This window comes from Protopterus annectens, chromosome 11.part0 (assembly GCF_019279795.1).
Source record: "Protopterus annectens isolate FY-2018-M chromosome 11.part0, PAN1.0, whole genome shotgun sequence".
In the NCBI taxonomy this organism is placed as follows: Eukaryota; Metazoa; Chordata; order Ceratodontiformes; family Protopteridae; genus Protopterus; species Protopterus annectens.
Genome location: NC_056745.1, coordinates 909599650 through 909614502, shown reverse-complemented (window position 1 = coordinate 909614502; position 14853 = coordinate 909599650). Strand labels below are relative to the sequence as shown.

The 14853-nt window shown below is 38.8% G+C and overlaps 1 protein-coding gene across 2 annotated transcripts in view; it reads left to right on the top strand.

Annotated features, from left to right (window-relative positions):
- USP6NL (USP6 N-terminal like) overlaps window positions 1–14853 on the top strand; it is a 1978038-nt gene that overhangs the window by 398636 nt on the left and 1564549 nt on the right. Inside the window, exon 1 of one of the 2 annotated variants that reach the window (XM_044088302.1) lies at window positions 5467–5657. The exons of the other annotated variant lie outside the window; for it this stretch is intronic. Within the exon in view, the coding sequence (XP_043944237.1) occupies window positions 5609–5657 (49 nt within the window). The 5' untranslated portion in view covers window positions 5467–5608. Of the gene's footprint in view, window positions 1–5466; window positions 5658–14853 lie in introns of those variants that run through there. 2 annotated transcript variants of the gene reach the window in all.

The window sequence follows — 14853 nt, the reverse complement described above, 5'->3', positions numbered from 1 at the left end:
AAAGGTAAAGTGCCTTGTTTCATGACATTTTTCAGATGTCCATTTATCTAAATGCAGTATTCACAGGAGTCCGCGCATACACACTGCAAATTAGGTGCAAACATTGAACCTCCAAACAATGTCAATATACTTCAAGAGGGACTTGCACAATCCAGTGATTGGTGTCAAAGCTGTGGACTCAAACACAGTGCTAAAAAGTGAATTGTCACCCTCTTTGGTAAAAACAACATCCCTGCAGACTGTCATATAAGTAATAATACTCTGACAACTCAGTAGTGAGAGACTTGGGAACGCAAGTTGACTGTAGCCTAAACTTTGACCATCATGTGTCTACTGTGGTAAGGAAACCATTCTTCATCACACACCTCATTAGCAAAGACATTGACTTAAGAGTGAAAGAGGGCATATCTCCCCTGTACTCGACTCTCATCAGGCCAATACTTGATTACAGTGCTTTCTTTGGTATGTACCTTACCAGGCACCTGCAGCAACTTGAGAGACCTCAGAGAATTCTAACCAAGAAAATTCAGGGTCTCCAGCACATGTCATAATGACAAGCTGAAGTCACTGTCACTGTACTCAGTATAATACAGACTTCTTAGAGGAGACTTGTGCCTGGCCTGCAGAGTAATCTCAGATCCAAACCTAATGAGAATGCTGTACATCAGCGGCAGGGACCTTAACCTAGCCTGCGATATAAATGGGACCTGCTGGACAGGCTGTTATGTCTCTCAGAGGTTGCCACTTCTCTGGAATATGCTACCTATTCACATCAAACAGAGCCCCTCTATGACCCTGTTTAAGCATAACCTTGATGAGTGGATGGGAAATTCCTGCCAGGGATTTCACCTATGACCCTCCTAGATATGAGCAGTCATTGCTAACTAAGATCTCGAGTTTTGGCAAGATCCTTTATATTGGGATGTTATGTAGTCCAATCTCGCCTACATTCTTACCTGTGGGCTCAGAGCCGAACCTTGGCTCCGACTGGCCATACTCTAGCTCAAAGTCTTTCAATTGACTAGGCTAAGAGGTATCCCATACTGCACTGCTCCCTTTCCCCAGATCTCGTTTGCCGCTCACAAAGCTCAGATGTGGTTTCACTCTTGGCTGTGGCTAAGTATAACTTTTGTGTCTTAATTGACTAATTTTTTTTGCTCCAAAAGCTATTTTCATAGCTGTGTCTGCGTGTGTGTTGTGGTTGTTAAGCAGTTTTGCACTCCTTCTGTTTCTTTATCTACTACTACAGACCAGAGATGCCACGATCAATCTCTGTCAACAATTGGGTGTCATTCTAAATTGGGAAAAGTCTGCCTTGTTGCCCTCACAGCATGTCACCTTTATAGGCACTGAGTTAGACACTGTGCGCATGAGGGTGTTTTTACTTCAAGAAAAGATTCAAGGTTTGCAACAACAGGTAAATACTTTGCTACCTTTAAGGAAAGTGAAGGCAAAAACAGTTCTGAAATTGTTAGGGACGATGGCCTCAACAATTATGCTGGTCACTCTTGCGAGGCAACACATGAGGCTCCTTCATTGGATGCTCTTTGCCCAGTGGTCTCTACAAAATATGCCACTTTCTCATCTCATAATGATCACAGACAGGTGCAAGCAGGATCTTCGCTGGTGGCTTCACACCAGCAACCTCAATGCGGGGAAACCCTTCATTCCATCCCCTCCTGTTGCCACAGTGACCACAGATGCCTCCTAGATGGGGTAGGGGGAGCATTTTCTCGGCAGGACAGTCCAAGGCATGTGGAAAGAACACGAGATACATCTGCATATCAATGTCTTGGAGATGAGAGCAGTGCTACTAGCGTTGCAAGCACTTCAGAGCTTTCTTCCTCTAGGACTATTGCGATCCACTCAGACAATATGTCGGTGGTATGGTATCTGAACAAACAAGGTGGAACCAGATCTTACCCCCTTTGCAGAGAGGCCATGCGAGTGTGGCAGTGGGCAGTGTCTTCCCAACATTTTCTTGTAGCAACGCACAGTCCGGGAATGTCCAACGTGATCGCCGACAGGTTGAACAGAACTATTCTTATGCCTCGTGAGTGGTCCCTGAACAGTCAAGTTGCAGAGCAGATTTTCCGCAGATGGGGTCAGCCTTGCTGCGACCTATTTGCCAGTCCCCTCAATACCAAGTGCAGCAGTTACTTCACCCTTATTCCCCCTCAGTAGGAGTCACCCAGGGATGCTCTGGTCCACGATTGGCCCCCTGGTCTACTGTATGCCTTCCCTCCTATTCCTCTGCTGACAAAAGCTATTCAGAAAGCACAATCCTTGGGAAGCAAAATGATTCTGATTGCTCCACACTGGCCTCATCAAATTTGGTTCCCCTTTCTCCATCCCTGTCTTATGGACGCACCCTGGATTCTGGACCCACAACCAGACCTACTGACTGATATGTCAGGGCAGTTCCATCCCTCTCTTCAAACCCTCTGGTTGACAGCCTGGCTACTGCACTTCCATCACTGATCAGGTTTCATCGTTTTTCTCCGGAAGTGGTTCATATACTATGTTCTTCCCATAAGCCTTCGACCAGGAATATTTATTCCAATAAATGTAAAATATTCTCCATATGGGCTCATGAAAGGCAAATTGATCCTTACACAGCCCCGATCTCTTCAGTTCTGGAATTTCTTTCCATGCTTTTCAATCAAGGTTCAGCAGCTGCTACCATAAAGGTCCAGTTGGTGGCTATTTCCACTTTTCACGTTGCCAATGAACCCAGTTTAATGGCACATAGACTTGTAAGAGATTTTTGAAGGGCACTGTGCTGCTTCGCCCTCCAGTCTTTAAACCGGTTATGCCTTGGGATCTAAATTTTGTGCTACAATGCCTCACCACTTCCCCCTTTCATCCTGCAGCTACTTGTGACATGAAATATTTGACTTGGAAAACTATCTTTTAGGTAGCCATCACTTCAGCCAGACATTTCTCAGAGCTCCAAGCCTTGTCAATAATACTGCCTTACTTGATTTTTCACAGGGACAGGGTTTCCCTCAGACCAAACCCTTCCTTTATGCCAAAAGTGGCTTCAGTTAGTAATCTTAACCAATCTATTGAGCTGCCGGTATTTTTTCCAGAGTTCTCTAATAGGGCAGAATTCAAATTTCACCAGTTGGATGTTCACAGGCAGTTGCGCTTTTATTTACATTGAATGAAGGATCTTAGAAAATCAGACCAGCTGTTTGTCTCATTTTCAGAAAACAAAATTGGGTCTCCTGTTTCCAAAGTAACTTTGTCTAGATAGATCTCTGGTTGTATTTCCTTCATTTATGCCTCAGGTGGTAAGGATTTACCATTTAGAGTGAAGGCTCATTCTACCCGATCTATGTCTACCTCTACAGCATTTCAGGCCAGGATGTTTATGGATGATATTTGTGCTACAGCTACATGGGCATCTCCTCACACCTTTATTACTCACTATAAATTGGATTTGGTATCCAGAGGCAGATCTTCCTTTGGTTCCACAGTGCTCAGAAGTATTTTCCACTGAGCCTCCCAGAGTTCAGGTGCTGGGGACGTTGTTCCACGGGTAAGAATGTAGGAGTCAGTATGCTAAAAGGATCGCCATCAAAAGCAGAGTCACAGTAAGGTATGTAGAGGGAGGAAGAGTATAAAGCAATTAAGTTATATGACCAGAGAGAGAGAGAGAGAGAGAGCAGTTTCAGTTTCCTAGAGTCTTGAAACGTGCTTTTATTTCTGATCGCAAATTGGGGTAGGCGGAATAATCCTTAAGAAGAGAAGGGAGAAATTTCCACAGTTTGGGCCCAAGGACTGAGAAAGCATGGTCTGTGCAGTGAAGCCTACTTTTGGGAGCTTGGAGAATAGGACTTGAGTGATTAAGAGTTCTAAGGTTTATAAGGCCTTAGGTGGTGCATTTCTGATTAGCCTGAAGACTAGTGGGGGAAAGTGTCATTCTTAATGATTTTAAATCATTGAGAGGTGAGTAGAAAGTTAGCACCTTGTTTCACAGGTAGCCACTTAGCTTTTTCAGAGGTTTTGCAGTGGTATTTATCTGCAAATGGCATTTGAAATGAACTAAATGGTGGATGTATGTCTTTTAGAGGCTGCAGTAATTACATGGAGTCAGTATTCTAGCTGAGCCATTAAGATACCTTTACCTATGACATTTCTACAGGATATTTTTTTTTCATACTATTAGAAGTAAATGTAATTAAACTTCATAGTTGTGTAGTCTACAGTGTGCATCGTATAACTGTTAACCGAAAGTAAAAATGCTGTTTCCCTGAAAAGTGATTAACAATATACAGCATTCAAAATATAACAGACTCCTTTCTTACATATTGCAGCAGTCTTAGTTTGTGGAATATTATAGCAATAACCCACGCCTGGGTGTGGGTAATGCTAAATTTACCCACGGTTGGCGTGGTTTGGTCCCAAGGGAAGCCGAGGACCAAACAAAGCCAACCGTGGGTAATTTAGCATTACCCACCCAGGCGGTTATTGCTATTATCATGACATTATTTAAGAAAAGAAACTGTTACTTTTCTTAAATAATGGCATAGTATAATGCCTGTTTACTGCCCTTCCGCAGATGTCTGGCATCCGGCAGTTCTGATGTACTGCGCCTGCGGTACATCAGACTTGAGCAAAAAACGGAGAAATCAAGATCTCCGTTGCTTTTTATGTCTCGCTATGTTAAATGAGTTTAACATGGCGAGACTTTAAAATAAGCAGCGGACATCTCCGTTGCTTATTTTAAACTGTCTCGCATATGTTAAACTCATTTAACATAGCGAACTAAAAGCAACGGAGATCTTGCTTTCTCCGTTGCTTTAAACACTGTCTCGCTATGTTAAATGGGTTTAACATAGCGAGACAGTTTAAAATAAGCAGCGGAGATCTCCGTTGCTTATTTTAAAGCTGTCTCGCTATGTTAAACCCATTTAACATAGCGAGATGTTTAAACGAAGTTATACTAAGGGAAAAAGTCCGGGGGACGGACCTTTTCCATTAGTATAACTCGATTTAACGGCACGCTGGCCAATCAGCGCACGTTCGAAGTCATGGTATAATAATTTATAATTGCATGATTTCCAGCATGTTGTTTACTGGTGTAGTTTTGAAACTGCTAAGTGCTAATTTAGAAGTAAAAATGCTGCAGTGAAACTGCTCTTGATGAAATGAACCCTTTCCTGACTACAGTATTTGCACTTATTTTTTCCAGCTTCTCTATTTGTTTATATTCAACTACTGCAAAAACTTTGAACTGGTAGAAACCAATCAATTAAAATTTTTCCTGGATTTCACAGATAAACCAAAAATGGATGTAACTAATCTCAGTCTTGGGCAAATCAAATTGCAAGGAGCAGTAGAAGCTGCACAGTGAAACTAATCTTTCGGTTGTTGGCATAGAGCCTCTGTTTATTATTAGCTTGGAATGCTGGAATGTTGGTGGGGTGGAGGATTTGCAGCTTGAAGGACGCATTATTTTGAATAAATGTCATCTTTGTGCAAGTTTTTCAGTATGTTTTGTTTGATAGGGACAGTAGTTACAACATTCATTTCTTAAATGTTTTGCTGGTAACTTGAAATGCATTTTAGCAGTAGTAGTAGAAGTTTAAATGATTTATAAATGCGGACGAAAGCTCTACATCAGGGGTTGCCTGAGAGACTGAATAGAGGTAAGAGCTTAGTATTTGTACTATTACTCTGTGGTCTGTGCTTTAAGTCTATGCATTTTTAAGTAAAGAGTCTGTAGGAGTAGTCAGAGTAGTGTAAAGGGACGTCACAGTAGTCCCTTTTGTATATGCAGCAAGATTTCATCTTGCATTAGCCGTGGTGAGATGAGGGTAATTTTTCACTGTAAAATTACAACCAGAAAAAATCGCGAGCTGGGAAGAAAGTAGGATTAGGCCTTGTATTCTTTGTGCAGAAGTGTTTCTCCTTCCTAGTGTTACAGGTGCAAACATTTAGATGTACATATTCACTTATGCTTGTACACCTGTTCATTAAAATTCCTGTAAATTTTTGTATGCAAGGAAGTACAGTATTACTTGGCAACAGCTCTGTTAGACAGTTTGTCTTCTCTGAAAATATTTTCATAAAAGTGCTTTCATGACATTGTAGCTTTTTGTGCAGTCCTTCTGTACAGTATATTTAAGGATACAGTTTGTACTGCAGCTGTCATTGATTTTGGTTTTGTTTTTGTTCATTCAGAACTTAGTTGCTGTTTTACAAAAGGATTTAACAGATGGCTAATGTTTGTGAGTTAATAGCTACATGAAATAATACTGATAAAATCAAAAGTGAAGAGAGAACGTCTCTATTTCGGATTGGGTTATACAGTATATGAAACAAAATCAAAGTGCAGTGATTGCATTTTGTTATGGATCATCAGTTACACTGAAATTAGATAATTTCAGAGTAGTTAAACAGACAATGATCATGTATGCCATTTACCCTTTTCTAGTTATCTTATTAGAAGCAATCTAATAACATTTCAGATAATTACAGTCTTGGAGCTTAATCATTTCCAAGGAAAAGTTAATTGATTTTTTTCATTAAGAAAACATTACAGCGGTCAGTTCAGTAAACACAGGAAATCTGGGCTAGTATCCTAGCCTTTTTAAAATATTGTGTTTTCATTTAATGTAATGGTCTTTAGTACACTCCTGTTTATATACAGTTGTCTATGTACATAGAATAGATATACTGTACACCGTTTCCAGAATTAGAGTACATATCCCCTTTCTGTCTTCACTCTTAACACCGACCTTCAAAAACTCCTGATTGCTGAAATTAATAATTGTTGATTTGTCCTTCTAGCCAGCCAATACCTGAACCAATTATTGTGTTCTTGTTACCTATACATAACAGAGCTATAGCTGGTGTCACCACACTAACCTTCATAATTGCTGTACTAAGACATAGAGCACCACTTAGATCCTTACTTGGTGTACACAAACCCTTTTATACTCTTGGTGTACACAAACCCTTTTATACTCTTGGTGTACACAAACCCTTTTATACTCTTAGAGGAAGTCAAGTCAATGGTATTACCCTGACAAGACATAATATCAAAACACAGTAAAAAAAAATTGCAAAATAGGTCCAATGGCCTGGAATCATCTCTGCTGGAATCATTTCTCAACACACACTAAAAGACTTCAAAGCTGCACTAAAAGAGCACCTTCAGGAAGATTGCATATGCAAATGTTTTACAAATCATGGATAACTCTTGAGATATTTATGCTGTATAACACCAAATTTGACTGATAAGCTCCTTACATTGCCTGTACTCCCTTATTGCTAAGACAATGTTTAATTCTGATTATTAGCTTGTAAATAATGTATTATAGCTAGTGCAGCTGGATTTTAGCCTTATTTTTATAATGAAATTGTGATATGTAACTTTGTATTATGCTGTCTTAGTCTTCATGTATATATATATATATATATATATATATATATATATATATATATATATATATATATATATATATATATATGTATGTGTGTGTAATGTAATATATATATATCTGCTTCTTTTTGTGCCCAGGTTGTGACTGAAGAAGATCAGTGCATCAGCCCACTTACTTGGTTAACAAATTGCACGTAAATACTTTAGTAGTACATATAAATAATTTTTTCTCCCGTGGAGAAACTAATGCTGATTATTTATTTAAAGGGTATTGCTCTTGTGTTTGCATTGCTATTAAGTAGTCCCCAGGATGCGCACACTTGTTTGGTATAAAGTGCATCATACGCCATTAAAGTATTCTGTTCCAAACATAAAGTTATGTGCAGCACTCTAGTACCACATTATCAGGTACAATTGCCATCTCTACTAGGAAAGCCAAGCACCATTTCTGTCAATATGCAGCACTGACATATACTAACACATCTTACATGATCCATTCTGCACACTTCAGCCTTTAGGACTAGCTGCCACAGGTACTAGTCAACTTAGCATCTGAAAATGTTCTTAGGCTCAAACTCTTCCCCCACCTCCCATAATGCTCTACACCTCTTCCACAGATCTCTTTTTGTTAGTGAGCAGCTTGCACTGGAGGAAATGGGCCCAGATTGTTTTTGGTTGTTTCTTACCATTATTGTTAATACATACTGTTTCTTCACTATTTATCTGATCACTTATGTTGCTTTACATACAGGTTAAATCTCTACTTTTTTCATTAAAATTTGATAGTTTCACAGTTGCTTCCCCTGGTCTCTTGACTCTTTGGCTGTCATTTTATGTTGTCGGCATTAGGGTTTAAGAGAAGTGTGTTATGGTTTTAGTGCTGGCTCCCCCATTAGTTTTGTGTTTTCTTTTGCAATATTTTGCAGCTATGTAGGTATGTTGTCAACAGTCAGGATTTAACAAGTGTTTGAATTGTGGCAGTGATATCCATTCATACGGATGGATGCTTACGTGTAAAATATTTTGTTGCTGCTTATTTGCAAGAGGATTGTGGCATTTGTCAAAGCTTTGAGCAAAGATCCCGTAATGAAAGAAAAAAAATTAATTGATTTTGTTGGCATGAGTGCTGATGCTGGAAGTTTGAGGCTTGATAAAAGTTTTTCTGTGATGATGACCTCTACACTTCCAGATTTGTTGACACATGGCACCTTGCTGTCATATTTGGTGCAGATGGAAGGGACTTTGATTCAGCTCCTCATGTTTCCACATTATACAGTTGAATCGATTTCTGCTCTAGACACAGATCAGGTCCCTTTGCTTCACTATTTTTTCACCAGAGAGTAAGAGGAGTGGACAACTGCCACAGAGATGCACTTCAAATGTGTCTCATCCAGTTTGCTTTGCCTTGTCCTTATACAGTTCACCTCTAAATGAACAGAGGCAAAAGATTGGTGATAGGAAGCACACAGGCTCCCCAGTGGAGTCTCCCATCCTTGATGCAGAAAATTCTGAAGGAGAAGACTTCCTGTTGTCCTCCTGAAGACTCCCAAGTTTGGGGAAATCCTGAACTTGACAAGTCAAAAAGGCACTTGATCTGTTGACCACATGTTTCCTCAGCAAGATTCTAAAGTAGACTTTTCTGCTCTTCCTGTCTTTTTCCTGGATGTTTCCCTATGCAGACAAGATGGCTACAATTGTGCGCAAGGTTGGGAAGAACCCAATACTGTAGCAGTCATTCTCAGTTGGCAGGGCAAAATCCTCTAGCCTCCCAAAAGACTGAGATTATTGGAAACCATAGTAGTAGCATTGGCTCTGAAGAGGGAACTCAAAAATGAGAGTCCATCGATCCATCCTCCTAATAGAGTCCCAAGCATTAGACCACTTATTGAAGCATATTTGTATCCCATACCTTTTAATTTGGGATGGTAAAGGTTCATATAACATTTCATTATGAATTGGCTAATGAGATCACCTACACTTTGGAAAAGTTGCCACATTGTGAATAAACACTAGAGGTTACAATCACAGATATCAATGTTCTCTGCAGTGTCTAACCTTTCGATGTGGTTGGCAGGTGGCGCAGTCAGTGGAACAACATATGTCTGGGACAGGAGTTAATATTTGTAGACACCTGGTTCAAGCCTTGTGAGATTACTGAGAACTTCATAGCATTCTTCAACAATACCCCCTTGAAGGAATGAGGTTGTTTCACTTTAAGATGGAAGCTGCAGAAGAGTGAAGGGAAAAGAGAGACATGGCCGATGCGTCAGGTTTTCTGCTTTTCTGAATTTGGGAAAATACCCATACAGGAGTGCCCAGAAATTATGGGTTAAAAAGACCCAGTAGCAAGGCTTCAGTTAGTGCTGTGACTGAGGCCATTGTGGCTGTGGTGGCTTCCTCTCATGAGATAGAGGTAATTAACAAGGGTCTATATCAAGTTGTTGAACTTTTAAAAGTTCAAACACCATATGGTCAACACCATATGTTCGAACTTTAAAAGTTCAAAAACATAATTAAAAAAGAAACACAAAAAAATTACCTGAAGGTTGTAAGCAGGGGGCAAAGCCCCCCTGCACCCCCCACACCCCCAGCTACTTAAATATACCAACTCCGAGATTGCACTACATTGCAGGAAAGGGAAAGCTTTCCTTACAGAGATCTCCGTTGAAACATTTGAAGTTTTACAAGTTCGAACATATTATTTCAACCATATGACGTTTGAATTTGTAAGTTTGACAATGTGAATGGGACCCAATTAACAAAACTAGGGATGCAGCAGCTTTCCATCCAGGCTATATTTTTGCAGAACCTCTGAGGACTTACCCAACTGCCACACCCTGGAGGCTGCCAGGGTGGTGAGTATTCCTCCACTTTCCTTTACGGAAGACCATTGCATAGGGAAAATGGATAATGGGCAGCACATCCAGGGGCTACAGCATCTTTTTTTTTTTTTTCTGTTTCAGTCTTGGCCTCAGCTGTTTCCCTTTCCAGATGTGTTACCTTAACAGACACGAAAACTGGCGAAGCAAGGAAATACAATCTAGAAATGACTACTGAAAAAGAACTCAAAGTATCACTCGAAAGATAAAAACGAATAACTGTTTTGTTGAAGTGCCTTTCGTCCCACTCTGTGGTGGGACTTCCTCAGATAAAACAAACCAAAATTCAACATAATTAAATAGTCATCAAAACCAATCGTGGCCACAACCACCAATCCGAACAGTTCCTTCATTCAGCAATTGAACTAAACATTCATCAGTTTAAAAAGCACCTGTTCACTTAATAAAAGACAATAGATACAAACAACTAAATTAAAGCGCAGAATTCTTTCCACTAAATACGAACTGATGCCACCAGTCCAAAGTCATTGGACTAGATGGCCAGCCCTTTTGTTAAAATACAACTATAAATGCATATGTTTTGGTATTTTATCAAACCACGAATAACATAAAAAAGATATAAACAAAAAAAGTAATATAAAATGTATTCAGAAAATATATATGTTAACCCATACTTATAACTATTCACTGAATTTTGTGTGTACATTTCAGAAAATATGTGAAGTGCATATCAAGTAAAGTATGTGACCAATAATTTATCTACCTCATAAGACTTTAATTTTAAGATGCAAAGGATAGAATAAACTTTATTTAACCCTGGATAGTAATATGCACTCGTGCGCAATTGCCAGTATAGTTCAAGGCGCTTTAATAAGAATGAACCTGGTCCCCCTCGGCCATCAGGTATTATGGAATCAGTAGCTCTAAATTTAAACGTATGGTCAGGGAACTCGGCTGTATGTCTAGCCAATGCACTCTCCTGTTTATGCTTCCTGATCTGGTACAAATGCTCATATACCCGCTCCTTAAATCTCTGATCAGTTTTATCAATGTAAAACATGGGGCATTGTTGACATTGTGCAGTGTATACCACTGATTTGGATTGGCAATCTAGTTTGTACCTAGATCTGTATAAATGCCCTCTGATGGTAAAATTTTTTCCAGTATCCAAGTACTGGCAAAAGTGGCACATAAAGCATTTGAACATACCTTTCTTGTTACTATTCCTTGAGTTTTTGGATTCTAAGAGGCTTTTCAAGTTCTGACCTCATTTAAAAAATACACAAGGTGGTTCTTGAAATTTATTTCCCAACACTGGGTCTCTAATTAACCCCCGATTTTTATTAATGATGTAACAAATCTCATGTCCATTGATACTAAACGGGGTAGTCAGACTCAACCATCCGCATTGGTTTACATTAAAATTCTCAGCAACATTGGTGATCATAGGGTCAGGACTGCTCTTGGGGCACAGGATTGGTTTATACACACCAGACCACCTCTTATCCTGTACTTCCATGAGCAGTTTACCAACTAAGGAGTCTGGATATCCTGTCTTAGCAAATATCTCCCTAAGTGTGTCACACTCTGCTAAGAAGTCGATATCGTTAGAGACCATGCGTGCAGTCCTCTAACTAACTGACCCTTAACAACTGATTTCTTTTGGAACAATGGGTGGCAACTACTGAAATGCAAAAATGCATCTGAATACATTTCCTTTCTAAAAATCTTTGCTGTATAACATTCATTTGTTTGGTCTTTACTTAAATCAACATCCAAGTATGCTATTCTGTCGGTGTTGAAACTATATTTAAAAGACAAAAATTGTGTAGTTGAGTTAAGATAAGAAATCAGTTCACAAGCTTTAACTTCATCACCATCAAAAATCATAAAAATGTCATCTAGGTAGTGTGTATAAAAGTGTATCTGATCATGTACTTGTTGGTTCTTAAAAATAAGTTCATGCTCCCAGTATGCCATTACAAGATTGGCGTAGTTGGCTCCACAAGGGGAGCCCATAGCTATGCCAGTTTTTTGTAAATAATACTTGTTATTGAAAGTGATGAAGTTAGAGGACAGAATGATGTCCAGCATCTCCTCAACTAAGGAGGTTTCGGCCAAAGGTGCCCCTTTGCTAGGTAACATATAGCTGACCCATTCAATACTTTCCAAACGTGGTATCGATAAATATAAATCTTTGACATCCACTGTCAAAAAATTAAGGTCCTTCCAATATTTTAAGTTGTTGATGTAAGAAAGGAAGAACCACGAGTCTTTACAAATATGTTTCTCTTGGGAGACATATTTTTTAAGAATTTCATCAACCACTTTAGCACAGGGGTAAGTAATGCTACTTCTAGCATCCACCAGTGGTCTCATGCGGGGGTCACTGATATTTTTATGGACTTTGGGGATCCCGAATAGAATAGGGATCATGGGGGCTGGCATACTTAAGAAATTAAACAAGTCCATATCTATCTTGGCTTCTATGAACATGTCATTAAAAAGAGATCTAATCCTATTAAGTGTTGTGTTAAGCTCATTTTTAGTAATTTCTAGATACATGTCACTATTCATTATGTAATCATCTATATTCATGATAGCGAGCCCGCCCCCTTTGTCCGGTTGCATTATTCTTACTGGTGCTTGATTTAAAAATTCCAGAAGCTGCCGCTCCTCCACGCTGACATTATAATCATGATTCTTATACCTTGCTTTAGATGTTAAACAGTCACGTATATCCAGCTCACAAATTTGTTCAGAAAAGGCCAAAACGGGATGTAATGGTGGATAAAAAGTACTAGCCACATGAAAGGTGTTTATACTCATTACATTCTGACCAAAAAGAACTGACAGATTTAGCTTTCTTACATATAACTTAAGTCAATAAGTGTTTTAGCTAAATCAGCTCTACGTTTTTATCTTTTGAGTGATACTTTGAGTTCTTTTTCGGTAGTCATTTTCAGATGTGTTACCTTGCCAGAAGGATGCAGCCAAAATAGGTTGTTTACATTTTTGTAAACAAAAGTGGAGTCTAGGAGGTCCCATCACACCAAAGAGGGTCTGGATACTGTTCTAGTCTCCTCCTGATTCCAAAGAAAAGAAACAATATCAAACAGATTTTTAGATCTCATTGGCCCAAGTCATTTCATCCAAGATAAGTTGTGTGATACAGACTAAAATACACAGAATCTTTGAAAATATTAACCATTTTTTTGGATGGTAGGAGTTGTCACTTCCCCATTTAGTTAAATCTTTCCCCTATAGTGAGCTTCTGAGTAGAAGCAGATTATGTAATGATAGAGAAGTTTTGTATAATGAGTTGCTAAAAACATGTACTATGTTCAGACAGGGGGGCTATGATGAAGTAGTTATCTGGGAAGCCATGGAGAGGGTGCTTTTTGGGCAACAAAGTACTGAAGTAGTTCAATATAAGGAAAAGACTAAGTTTGACCCAAATGTTAATGTTGCTACTTCTCAAAATAATAATTATTTTGTGACAACATATAATGTATTTACTGACAAGGTGGTGGATATATTATGTATTTTTGGAATTTTCTTCTAAAAATAAGGATTTTGTTAAGCTGTTGCCTAATAAACCTTTTTTGTCTTTTAAAAGAGGTCATAATGTTAAGGATGTGATTGTTCAGTCATTTCTCTTTACCTGCAATATCATTGGTTAAACAACCTCAAAATGGGTTGATATTGCATGCCCACTGTTCAATTTGTGGTTATACTGTGAGGACATTTATTCAAATTAATAAGATTACTTTTAGGCCAAATGATCTATTCTGTTGCAATACTGAGGGCATTATTTATATATTGACATGTGATTGTAATTTGTTTTATGTGGTGGAGACTTAAAGGGCCTTTAAGATAAGGTTGCAGGAACATTTACGAAATATTAAGAATAAAAAATGGCAAAGCCCTTTGGCTGTTCATTTTAATTTATATAGTGGTGGGGATGGTAGGTGTTTAAGAGGCACTATTTTAGAAAAGGTTAAAGTATTTTATGGCATTTAAAAATAAATTGCTTTATAAGGAAGCAGTTTTTATTTTAAAATATGGTACATTGACCCCTACTGGTCTGAATGTTGAATGCAATTGGAAATTATTTGAAAATAAATGCATGATTTTATTGGATGTTATTTAATTGTGTTGATTAATATTTTAAGGTTGTTATATTTAAGTGAATTTTGCAGAATGTTGAGAGAACTCTTGAAAGGCCAATGGCAATAGTTATCATGCAGTATTTTATTTGCTGTACTAATTTTCTGTTTTTAACAGCAGATTCTGTTCTAGATTCCACTAGAAACTCTAGCAGTGCTGTTTTTTTTACTTAAGATCCTCCTATTTCTTTCGCTTTGTCTGTACTCTGATAGCAATCCTTGATAGGGAAGGCAGTCTCTAGCCTGCAGTCCAACTAAATTCTTGGTCTCTTCCCATTCTTTTACCTTTCCCTGTCTAATTATTTCTTCCCAGTACCAGTTTTCTTCAGTAAATTCCAGTCCCACGCTTGCCTGTTGTCTGTATCCCTAATTGCAGTCGTCCCTGTTGGCAGAATCTCCTTTCTCCATTCATGTGTAGGCTTAGTTCTTAGAATATTTTCTGGTACTT